The sequence below is a fragment of the Pleurodeles waltl genome, chromosome 3_1, assembly GCF_031143425.1.
Source record: "Pleurodeles waltl isolate 20211129_DDA chromosome 3_1, aPleWal1.hap1.20221129, whole genome shotgun sequence".
Classification (NCBI taxonomy): domain Eukaryota; kingdom Metazoa; phylum Chordata; class Amphibia; order Caudata; family Salamandridae; genus Pleurodeles; species Pleurodeles waltl.
Window position 1 is genome coordinate 1,898,274,892 of NC_090440.1, and position 13,093 is coordinate 1,898,287,984.

The 13,093-nt window shown below is 46.7% G+C and overlaps 1 protein-coding gene across 2 annotated transcripts in view; it reads left to right on the top strand.

Annotated features, from left to right (window-relative positions):
• The window catches only part of ICA1L (islet cell autoantigen 1 like), a 370,063-nt gene that overhangs the window by 184,013 nt on the left and 172,957 nt on the right, over positions 1-13,093 (top strand). For both annotated transcript variants that reach the window (XM_069226037.1, XM_069226039.1), the window contains exons 9-10: positions 1,036-1,085; positions 3,264-3,338. In XM_069226037.1, the coding sequence (XP_069082138.1) occupies positions 1,036-1,085; positions 3,264-3,338 (125 nt within the window). The remainder of the gene's footprint in view (positions 1-1,035; positions 1,086-3,263; positions 3,339-13,093) is intronic.

A 13,093-nucleotide genomic window follows, 5' to 3' on the forward strand; every position in this document is an offset into this window, starting at 1 on the left:
TTTGTCAGAGGATTCCCGTTCAAAGCCCTTTGTGTTGCTCAAATGACAGTGTTTTGATTGGGACGTATATATCTGGAACACACTCCAGTGAAAAGTTTCTGGTTGCACTTGTCTTTTCAGAGCCTGTTAGAAACTCTACTGCCTAGGTGTTTTTTAGCACTGCGATTGCTGCAGGAGATTATTTTTGGTTTTGATTCTACAAATTTGGAATCCACCACCCCTTAAGAATGGTCTTTTCTTTTAGATCTGTTCCTTTTCTTTCCTCATCCTTAGCTATTAGCCCTTGTGAGATAGTCAGACAGCCAAAATGCTGTTTTGCTGGATATTTTGCATATGGTCCTAACTTCCGCGCCAGTTGTGATTGATTGTAAGGATGGACCAATCAGATTACTTTTGACTCTTACAATCAATCCAAATAGGTCCTGTTTGCTATAACCAGTCTATCTGGCTAGTGACAGTTACTCAAAATAACCGTGGATAGCTTGCATGTCCCTAGACTGTGTTCTGTATTCAAATTACCTATGACATAAACTTACCTCAGCTCAAACCCACCAGCATCTGTTAGCAGTCTCTGAACCTATTCTGATTACAATCAATCAGAAAAGGTCCCAGAGGTGGGGACCGTTTTGATTGGCTGTTGAAAGCTAATCAGAAAACATGTGGCATGGACTGCCCTTGACTGTACAGCAGGCTGGCATCTTTCAGCAGTCTCCTGATTGCTGCAGGATATTGCCTGTTAAAAGCAGAAGCTGTTCTCCGGACAGGACTATTCAGTCTGGTATTTACTTTTGCCAACAGCACATTTTGTACAGTTCTAGCCACTGAAAATCTCTATTATATGAAGAAAAACTTCAGTCACATTGAAAAAAACATTCTAGATAGCGCACACACATGTTTTGCATATAGTTACTCCAGTCAAATAAATTTGCTATTGTATGTTAAGGGAAGTTTCCCGTCATGCAGGCTTATCCCTTCTGATAGCATTCAGTTTCAAACATGTGTTTCATGTTCAGACTTTTTTTCTTTTTTATTTAGGCTCATAGCATTGGACGAAGACACCTGTCAAGATCTGTCATCTAAAGCAGGTAGGAGTTAACAGTTGTATTTGTGTTTTTATCTGCTAATCTTTAAAGAAATCCACCAGATGTAGAAAATATATTTCCCAGTGTACATTGTCTTGGAGAAGCTTACTTGACCTGCGGTGAAGCAGATTTTAAACTGAGATCTCAGATCTACATACTGATGACCTGTGGATGTCATATCACCCTATTTTTTATTTTTACTGATATCTTTGGATAATGGCTCCCATAGATCACCCCAAAGAGATGCTGCTTTTGGATATAAATACTTAAGAAACATTGTGCTAGGTCAGGGGTATCCAGAGTAGGTCCAAGAGGGTTAGACTCATGCCAGATTCTTGAGATATCCATATATATTTAAATTTACTTCGTGTCATTTTATTGTATCCTGTTACATATTCAATAGTCGTGATAATCTTTCATGAATCTGACCCTCCTGTACCTGTGTTAACCAAAATAATAGTTAATGCTACATACAAGTTTATATAGTTTTTAAATTAGACCCACTTATTTCTTCAGTGCTTTCTTAAGAGAGGAGGGAAAGGAGCACTGGCTGGGGACCTGGTGACAGCTCTTTTTGCCACACTGTACCTTAGGGAACACCAGCCAACCATGTGGGCTACAAAGATAGAGGCATAGTCCATCTAGGGGTACCACACTTTACATGTACCCAAGCAGTACTTGTGCACACACCTCATGCTTTCAGGAGGTACTGGGTGACACACTCCTTATAAACTACGCAGATTTAAACAGTGAAAGCAGTTTGGCAGTATTTCCTCTGGAGTGCAGGTAAAATATCCTGTACCCAGGCTATTCATCAACTCCCACCAAGTATTTCTTATGACATGACTTTATTATTGAGAAAGTAGATACCCTTGATAAGAGCAGTAACACTGTGCATCTACCCCCATTTTACAACAAAGTTAGCAATTCTGTTAGTTATCAACAATCTAAAACATGTGGGCCACCTATTAAAGGACATTCCAGGTACATGGGTCTTCTCCAAAAGAAAAAATCTTTGACTGTCAGAATGATAAATTGAGGAGCTGCATGGGTAGTGCAGCAGATTGTTCAGTTCTTTTGGGAATAGTTTAGCCTGAAAGGGGTCTAAATTATGACCCATAATAATAAGTAGTGGATTAGGTAAAATAGTGCAGTGTGGACACAAAAAGCAAAGTAAGGATGGTGGTGGGATGTGTATGATTATGGCATTTGGAGGTTGATGGTACATTAGAAGATTAAGCTATTGAAAAGGGTGTAAGTGCTGCCAATAAGCTAAGATAGATTAACCCTTTCCCGGGATTGGCAGGGAGCAGCTTGTCTTGGCTTACTATAAGAACTAAGGGCCTCATTATGAGTTTGGCAGGCGGCAGAGGCCGCCCACCAAACTCGTCCTGCCATCTGACTCCCTGTGCAGCAAGGACACCACCGGCCCTAATACAAGTTTCCCGCTGGGCCGGCTGTTTCCGCCCATCGGGAAACAGGGTTTAACATTGATGCCAGCTCCTAATCGAGCTGGCAGCGATGTGGTGGTGCAGGAGGTGCAGCAGCACCTGTCTCACTTTCCACTGCCCATAATTCGGGCGGTGGAAAGCACGACGGGGCTGTCCATGGGGGCACCTGCATGCCCATGCCAAGTGCATGAGCAGTGCAGGTGCCCCCAGGGGGCCTTCCATACACCCATTCCGCCAGCCTTTCCATGGCATGAAAACGCTAGCGGACTGGGGAGTCGTAATCCCCAGGGTGGCGCTGCATGCAGTGCCACCCTGGCGGATTGCAAACTGCTGAGGCCACCAGGCTGGCGGCAACCTGGCAGTGTCAGCGGCTCCGTCATGGTCGTAATGTGGAGGCCGGACTGCTGCTTTGGCGGCGGTCCGACCTCCACCAACGCCCTGGCGGTCTCATGACCACCAGGGTCCTAATGAGGTCCTTAGTGTTTGTCTATCCTTTTGGTGTCACAGTTTGGAAGGCACATGTACAGGAGTTTTCTCTGAAAATCTCTGTTTGTAGTTACTACATTAAAAATGTTAAATAGATATCTGGAAAGTAATACATCTTTGGAAGGGACTATCTAGTTTGTTTTTCAGTGTTATGTTGCCATTTTTGATTCATACTGGCCAGGCTCCAGTCAGTGTATCGGTATTGAACTGTTGTTAATTAGCAATATTTAATTAATTGTTTCAGTGAGTAAAGATCATGATGCAACCAACTGCGAATTAAGTGATTTTGGGGACTGCCTAACTTTGGAAATGGAGAACGGTAAGTGCACTTTGTTATCCAGATTGAAATAAATTATTCCATTCCATCCAGAAATTGAGGTCCTTTAAAACAATGTATTCAGTTTACAAATATAATCCTGCTTAAGAAAGGAGACTGCCCGCCAAAGGACTGATTTTCATAAGGTTTAAAAACAAACGAATACAGGTAGGATTAATCAATGCCAAAAGAAGAATTAAGCCTTAGACAAGGCTATACAATCTGGGTGTTTTGATTCTCTGCCAGAGAGCATGTCAAATCTGTGTTCACTGTTTTGTTTAAGTACAGCTTCTCAGTTATGGATGCAAGGTAAATAGGTGGATGTGCAGGTCTGATGTAGAGTTTCTGAGAAGGTTTTGGACATATATTTTGAGTGAAAGTAACCTAGATAATAGTGGGAGCAGAGAGCTGTACCTGTAGGAGCGGCAGATGACCTGCAAGGGGCACCTTAACATCTATATTTAAATGGGCACCGCCCTGGTGCAACAGGGGCCGTGGGTGAGCCTGAGGCCGGGATAACCAAGTCCTGCCACCGCTGGTCCGGTCCCCCCCTCCTTCGCTGCCGGTCTCCAGCCTGCATCTGGGGTTCGTGGGCTGCACTGTTTGGCGATCCTGCCTGCTGTGTTGCTCCTGGCAGTGCACGCTGAGCCTACCTGGTGATGTGCAAGCAGTGGAGTGGCCCTTTCCTCAGTGACCCCTTGATTGCCACACTGTGGCTGTGAAGTGGACTGCACTGATGGCCTGGGTAGCGGCCCCGCCCCTGCTGCCAGCGTCGGACCCAGAGGTATGTTCTGAGCGGGTGACTGGGGGCGCGAGTGGCTAAGTTTCCACTCCACCCAATTCTATCACCAGCTGGGGGGAGGTTGCGTTTCGATCACTCTGGACTGCGACTGGCGCTTTCGCTCCTACTGCTTTGCCTGGAGGCCCTTTCCATTTTCCGGCTGTATACCCCTGTGGCGCCGAAGGCCAATAGTCTGAGCCTGGCCTTCCTGACCTGCTGCGGCCTGCCCTTGTTTGGTGCCGTTGACGAGGTGCCTTTGGTGAGGGCCCGGGACTACTATTCTCTATTGAAATAGCACAGAAACAGGCATTACACTTTTAGACTGACCCCCGCCTGACCATCTCACTTTGTATACAGACTTGCCGATGGCCATATCCAGGAGATATTTATACGCTGGACATATTGTAGCCTACATTTCCCCAGGCTTGGGAAGTCTTTACTATTACCTTGTTTGTCCATCATGGCAATTGATCCTCTGCATTTGGCCCTCGCGGAGACTCCCTGTTTTGCTTTCCTTATCTTATGACCGAGCTGACAAAACTTCTCTGGAATGCACTTCTTAGTTTAAAGGAGACATTTATTATCATTACTTCACCACGAGGTTCCTGAAAGACAAGATTTGTAGGTTGGAAGCACACGTTTAAAAGTAGTCGCAGCAATGAAAGCAAAATATATGAAAGTACTTCTCAATGTACACAGCAAATACATGTGATTATATTATAGCATAACTTCAAAGCAAAGAATAAAAGTCAAAATTGCATCACCGTAGCGCGCATCACTGCTTGTCATCTTTCTCATGTCTTTAAGTTGATGACTCCTGTTCAACTGCGAGAAAGAGACTTTCTACCCAAACGGGAGGCCAGGCAGCTGAAGTCCGCTCCTGACTGAAGTCCTGGAAAATCTCCCCTTGCTGCTGCCCAGGGACACCGTTAAAAAAACCTGGCCCTTTCCTCTCAGACCTGGGAAATAAACAAGCCATTGGAGATTGGCCAGATCTCCTAAGCCTCCCCTCTTCCCAAGGCTGAGCAGAAAGGAAAACACCAAATATACGCTCTCTTATCACGTAAGGGTTTGTGTGAATTCAATTTGAAAAAAACAGCTTGGTCTACCATGTGGAAAAACACAGCTCATCCACAATGTCTCAACTGCAATGTCTAACTCCACGTTAAAGCCAATAGGCAGTTAACCTAAATACCAAATGTAATGTCTAATGCCACGTTAAAGCCAATAGGCTGCTAAACTGAATACATAATGTAATGTCTAATGCCACTTTAAAGCCAATAGGCAGCTAAACTGAAAACAGAATGTAATGTCTAATGCCATGTTAAAGCCAATAGGCAGCTAACCTAAATACCAAATGTCATGTCTAATGCCACGTTAAAGCCAATAGGCAGCTAAACTGAATACAGAATGTAATGTGCTCTTGATGAACATTGAACAACTAATATGCGCAGTGGTGAAACACAAAGTCATTGGTCAAACACAATTAATGGCATAACACTCCCGCCACTGTGGGAGCTGCTCTCCTCTCCCCACATAGGTGGCTGCTGTCCCCACCGGCCTGCTGTATATTGGCTGACGCAATTTCATAGCTGGTATGTCACTTTACCTGGGCAAGTCTCCATGTTTTCTCAGAATGGGCTGTGGAGGCCCAAAGAAACGTAAATTACTCTTTGAACAGCCTAGATCCCACAGGCGCCCGGATTCACTCGCCACTGCGAGGGACCCAGGGGATGGGGATGCTGGATTGGATACCTCTGCAGACGTGACAGCCATAATAGCCAAGCTCCGGCTTTTGCTCCATACTTGCCTAACTCGAAACACTCAGTAGTCACCCTGACCATATGGGCGAGCAGCTGGAGCGTCAATCCACCAGATTAGAGGGTGCTAAAGAAAGAATATCAGGCCTGGAGGATGATGGTAGCAGCATGAAAAATCGCTTGGGGAGAATGGAGTGCATTCTGAAAACAATTGTGGCCAAGAATGAGGATCTTGGGGCGTGCCTGCACCGAAAGAATGTGTGCAACATGAGCATAGCGGAAACCACCAGAATGGGATGCCCGGAGACTTTTGTGGAACAACTCCTTACAGAACTTTTTTGAACGGGACAATTTTTCATCCACCTTCGTGATTGAGCTTGCACATAGATCTCTGGGTCGCATGTTGGAGCACCTACCCTTCCAATTATAGCGTGCCTACTTAATCACAGAGACCGCAATGCCACTTTACGGCTTGCCCGTGAACAAGGACCACTGCAATACCAAGGCTCCTCGATCTCTATTTACCCTGACTTTATAGCTGTTGTGCAGGGGGCCCGCCGAAAGTTCACTGATGTTAAATCTACTGTGCCTAAACTTGGTCTCAAATATGCTGTTATATCCCGCCTGGCTATGGGTTGATACTGGAAGGCGAAACCGGATCTTCAACCCCCCTGCTGACGCCATTGATTTCTGCAAACAATAAGCTGCAATGGGTGGATTGCTGCGTGACATGATCCTGGCAGGTCTGCTTCGTCGCCTCCTCTGTCACAGCTCCCCGCATCTTAAGAGACAGCTCCCTGCTGTACCTCTGTTGTTCCTCTGGAACTTGTAACTTTGATCATTTGCCACAATGTACTCATTTCTGATAGCACTGCAGACCTCCCTCTTTTGTCAACTCACTATACAGTAGTCCCGCACTGCCGGAGTTTAATGGTGTACACCGTCTTGTTCCTTGTTGGTTTCTTTTTATTTGTGTTGGAATTGCTTTATGTTGGGATTAGGGGATCGTTAGATGTTATGTTGTTTGGTTTTGACGGTGGGGTTGTTTATTGTTTGATAATTGTTAGTCTGTACCAAATCACCTTTGGGAGCATAATGCACGATCTATGCCAGATATCCTGTCAACCACACAATGCACATAGATGATATTGTACAATAATAGGCAAGACCAGGCAGAGGCTACTTTTCTCACCTAGAATATTCGGGGACTCAGCAATCCCCAAAAAGGGAACAGGTCCTCGCTTATCTCTCCTGCCATGGGATTAAAGTTGCATTTCTCCAAGAGATACATCTACCACCCCAGCCCTCTCACTCTTTTGCAGCCTCCTGGGGAAATCATCGCTACTTTTCATGCTACAGTTCTTATGCTTGGAGGGTCTGCATCCTCATCCATAAAAGTGTCCCTTTTTTCCTCGCACTAGCTACATAGACCCTGAGGGTCAATACCTACTACTCCTTGGCGTCCTGGCAGGAATTCTTAGCTAATATATTCAGACCTAACACTGACACACCTGATTTCTTTCAATCCATACATTCCCTTATCGGTCATGTGGATGCCGATATTATAATCTTGGGAGGCGACTTTAATATGACACAACAACCTCACACTGATACCACCAGTTCCAATGACTCTGGTAAGCCCCATTCATCAGCAGTCCTTTCAGACATCACAGGCACTTACGTATTGCTAGACACATGGCGCACACACCACCCTACAACGTCAGAATGTGCAATTTATTCCTCTCCCCATGATGTCTGGACATGACTAGACTACTGGTTTCTCTCTGCCAGGTGCATACCTTGGTTTCTAGATAGTGTGCGTGGCAGATGCGTACTATCAGACCATTGCCCAGGCCAACTGGTAATGCAGTTTCCATATGGGGGATGGATTGGAGCGAACATGGCGGTTCTCCAACGAGGTACTGCCTGACACTATTTTTCGCTCTGAATTCCATACTGCTGTAGAGGAATATTTCTCCCTCAATGTGGGAACGGTTGATTCCCAGGGAATTGTCTGGGAGCCCTTTAAGATGTAAGTCCTCCCCATATGTATCTCCAAACACGCTGGAATACTGCGCAACATTCGATCGCAAATGAAACTGCTTGAAACTGAACTACAGATTCTTGACAACCAAGAGCACAGGAATCCCCTCGGGTGCACCATCGTACAAGCCTTATGTCTGAATTAATTGACCTGACTGACAGAGAGGTGAAATACCTCGGAAGACAGGTAATACAACTCAATTACGGCCCCATTATCGATAAACTCTCCACACAGATTAATTCCTGGATTAAGCTCCTGCTGTCCATGGAAGGTCGAATAGCCATCCTAAAAATGGTCATCCTCCCTCGCCTCCTCTACCTCTTTATAAACATTCCCATCCCCCTGTTGCGGCGATTCTTTCATACACTCTGTAGTCTGTTTTTACGATTAATATGGGCGGACCGCCTGACCCCCCATCGTTGGGAAATCATGACCCTTCTCTATCAATGCGGGGGATTTGGAGTCCCTGACCCTTTGTTCTATTATCTTGCTGAGCTCTCTCATTACGCGCATTGCTGGTATCATCCTGATGCCCGGATCCCCTATCTTAAACCTATAAAAGATCAAGCCTATGAGCTCCCCCTCTCTTCTCTTTTTCTGGAGGAACTCCCCTTGCACACCTATTATATCCAGACCCTCCCCTCCCCTCCGTCTGCTGGGGTTAGCAGAATCTCTGCCGACTACTAGGAGGCGAGCCCCTTTACTCTCCCCATATTCCACTGATTAACAACCCATGGCTCCCGCTCACTCTGGGGGAAAAATAGATAACAATTTCTCCAGCGCTATGAGCTATATACGTTGGGCGACAGGTCACCACCAAACCCACACCCTCAGCAGCACTGGGGCAGCCGGGTGCAGGGTGCAAACACAGTATCGGGCTCCCAATGCTTTCCAGTAGGGAAACCCCGGGGGTCACAAGTAGGCTGCGGTCTGGGTCCAGCGGGTCGGTTCCGGAAAAACACAGGCTGAATGAGGAGGAGGGCCACCTGCTGAACGTTGCTGCACCGGAGGTCCGTTCCCCAAGGCCAGGGAGCTGCGGGTGCAGAGGTAGCTTTTGGCGTTGGGAATCTTTGTCCGGTTCTTTTGCGGTCAGGGTATCCTCTGGATTTAGGCTGCAGGTGTCATTGTCTTGGCCAGGAGGGGACTACCCAGAGTGGACACAAGGTCAGAATTGCCTGGGAACCTGCTCTTGACCGGTGGAACACCTGGACACAAACCATGGGCATTGGGTGCAGAATGGGCAGGATTTGCAGATCCAGAACGGTTCTGGAGTCCTTGTTAGAGTTCCTTGTGGACAGGGCTGCTGTCCTCTGGAGTTCTCGGTCCTCTGGTGGGCAGGCAGTCCTCTGAGGGTTTGGAGAGGTCGCTGATCCTACAGGATGCATCGCCTTTTTGTAGCAGGGCTTCAGAAGCTGCAGACAAGCCAGTAGGGCTGGGGCTAAGTCAGTTGGTGTCTGTAGCCTTCTCTGCTGGCGGGTCGGCTTAGCAGTCCTTCTTCTTGAGGTCACCAGGAATCTGGTGAGCTAGGTTCAGGGGTTCCCCTAAGTACTAGATTTGGGGGTGTTACAGAGGTCAGAGGGTAGACACCCTTCCTGTGCCCACTCTCTTTGGGGACAGAGGCACACTCCTAACCCTATTGGTCCCTGTCCCCCAAACCAAGATGGAAGATCCTGCAGGGAGGGGCCACTTCAGCTCTGGGGCACCTTAGGGATAGTCCTATCTGGGGTGGCCACTCCTACCTGTTTTACTTAATTTTCCAGCTGGACTTGCTGCCAAAAGTGGGGCTTTGTACAGAGGGCAGGCATCTCCACTAGCTGGAGTGCCCTTGGGCACTGTAACAGGAGGCTTGAGCCTTTCAGGCTCACTGCCAAGTGTTACAATTCCTGCAGGGGGCTCAGAGCAGCCTTTGTTTCTGACTCCAGAAGACACAAAGGCCCTCGTCCCATGGGGTCAGAAACTCATCTTTTAGTGGCAGGCTGGAACAGACTGGTCAGCCTTACACGAAAGGGTTGGTTAACATACAGGGGCCATCTCTAAGATCTCTAAGATGCCCTCTGGGTGCATTACACACTAAATCCAACACTGGCATCAGTGTGGGTTTATTGTGCTGAGATGTTTGATACCAAACTTCCCAGTTTTCAGTGAAGCCATCATGGAGCTGTGGAGTTCGTAATGACAAACTCCCAGCCCATGTACTTCATATGGCCACACTGAACTTACAATGTCTACAAATAAACTTAGACACTGTAGGGGCATATTGCTCATGCAGCTGTGCCCTCACCCGTGGTATAGTGCACCCTGCCTTAGGGCTGTAAGACCTGCTAGAGGGGTGACTTACCTATGCCACAGACAGTGGTTTGTGGGCATGGCACCCTGAGAGGGATGCCATGTCAACTTTACCTTTTCCTCCCCACCAGCTCACACAATCTGCAATTGTGCAGGTGTTTGTTTAGGAGTGCCTTAAGCACAATACATGCTGCAGCCCTTAGGGACCCTCCTTGGTCACAGGGCCCGTGGTACCACTGGTACCTTTTACATGGGACTTAACTGTGTGCCAGGGGGGTGCCAATTGTGAAAACAATGGTACAGTTTAGGGAAAGAACACTGGCGCTGGGACCTGGATAATAGGAACCCAGCACACACTCAGTTAAGTTAGCATCAATACAAGGCTAAAAGTTGGGGGGGGACAGAGTGTGTACCCATGCCAAAAGGGGCACTTTCCTACACAGCCCCCTCCCAAACGAAAGAGGATGAGACTAACCATTCCCAAGAGAGTCTTCATTGTCTAAGTAGAAAAACCTGGAAAGGCATGGGCAGTCCCAGGTCTATGCACCATTGTAAAGTCCATTCCCGTGAGGGAGATGGACCACATCAAAAGTTTAGAGTTCTCACCTTTCATTTGCATTAGCCATCTGAGAGGTCTGTGGTCAGTTTGAACAATGAAGTGAGTACCAAACAAGTATGGTCTCAACTTCTTCAGGGACCAAACCACAGCAAAGGCCTCCCTTTCAATGGCACTCCAACGCTGTTCCTGGGGAGTAACCTCCTGCTAATGAAAACAACATACTGGTCATGGCCATCATCGTTGGTCTGGGACAGGACTGCTCCTATCCCATGTTCAGAGGCACCTGTCTGTACAATGAATTGCTTAGAGTAGTCTGGAGCTTTGAGAACTAGTGCCGAGAACATTGCCTCCTTCAGTGTTTCAAAGGCCTGTTGATAACTAACAGTCCAATTTACTTTCTTGGGCATCTTCTTAGAGGTCAGTTCTGTGAGGGGGTCACAATGGATCCATACCCCTTCACAAACCTCCTGTAATAACTAGTCAAGCCAAGGAATGCCTTGTTGAGTCTGGGGTTTTGGAGCTTCCCAGTCCAGAATTGTCTGCATCTTGGGCTGTAGAGGTTGCACATGGCCTCCACCTACAAGGTGGCCTAAGTATACAACAGTGCCCTGCCCCTGCCCTATCTGGCATTTGGATGCCTTGATAGTGATGCCTGCAGATTGCAGAGCCTGCAAAACATTCCCCAGGTGGACCAACCAGGTGACGCTGCCAGGAGGCGCTAAAGACAGCAATATCATCTAGATATGCTGCACTGAAGGACTACAAGCCAGCAAGGACTTGATTCAACAACCTTCAGAAGGTGGCAGGGGCATTCTTTAAACCAAAGGGCATAACAGTGAACTGATAATGTCCATCGGGTGAAGAGAATGTAGTCTTTTCTATGCTCCTGGTGCCATGCGAATTTGCCAGTACCCTGCGGTCAAGTCAAAGGTACTGAGAAACTTTGCTGCACCTAATTTGTCTATTAGCTCATCAGCCCTTGTAATAGGATGAACGTCTGTCTTGGTGACAGAGTTGAGACTTCTGTAGTCCACACAGAATCCCATTTCTTTCTTTCCACCCTGTGGATGAGGCTTGGGGACTAAGACCACTGGGCTAGCCCAGGGACTGTATGAGGGTTTAATAATCGCTACTTCCAGCATCTTATTGACTTAAACTTTGATATTGTCTTTAACTTGGTCAGAGTGCAGATAGATCTTGGATTTGCTAGGCAAGTTGTCTCCAGTGTCCACATCATGGGTTCACCGGTGTGTCTGTCAAGGGGTAAAGGAGAAAAGCTCTGCATACTGCTGCAAGACTTGCCAGCCTGCTGTTGGGCAGTGAGGGTGTCTGAGTAGACAACTCATTCAACTCAACATTCTTTAGGGTTGTGAGAGAGGAGGTCAGGGAGAGGTTCACTCTTAGTTTCCTGATCCTCATCAGTAACCATCAGCATGGTTACATCAGCCCTGTCACAAAAAATCTTGAGGCGGTTCACATGAACCACGCTTTTGAGTGTCCTACTAGTGCCCAGGTCTACCAAGTAGGTGATTGAAAAGTCGTAGTTGCTTGTAAATATTCTTTATTTCAAGTCTAATGTACAATAATGCAGAACAGCAAAATACCTCCGCCACCAACGCCCTTCCAACCGTTTCTCCCGTCGTATGTCGAGTCTCGAGACCAGGTTCTCGAATCCTTACAAGACTCAACATACGAACTGAGAGAGAACCCAACATATCCTTCCCTTTAACACATACAAAGTTAAACCCAACAGTTGCAAAATACGTAACACGTTTTGCTAAACTAAAAGTACATAATCACGGAACTTCGTACGAAGCCTCCTATTCCTAGTGGAGGATTTCCTTTCCATGTCCATCAACTCACATTCCTTCTTAATAGGACCTTCCAAATCCTTGTCCTTCTGTGGATCATTTCTAGCTTCTTGATTTACTTTGGTGGATTCCTTCAAAGATTTGTTCAAGAGTTCCACATCACGAGCCAAGGACAACCTCTCCTTATTCCACCGATTGCCATCTTCCAATTTAACAGCATTTTTACAAATTTTTTTGACTTTCTTAGGATAAGAAAATCTAGATTCACCTTTCTGAACAATGCGGGCACTCTTGATTTTGACATAATCACCCAACTTTACACAAATTGTTTTTCTAGAATCACCTTTGTATTTATTCTGAGCAGAAATCCTTTTTCCACTCACTTTCTCAATCAATCCCTCATCAACTCCATTTTCACCCATCCACTTTCTTTTCAACTTAGTACCAGGAGCTCTTCCCTTCAATAATATAAAAGGAGACACACCAGTATCTGCATTGGGTGTGGTCCGCACAGCCC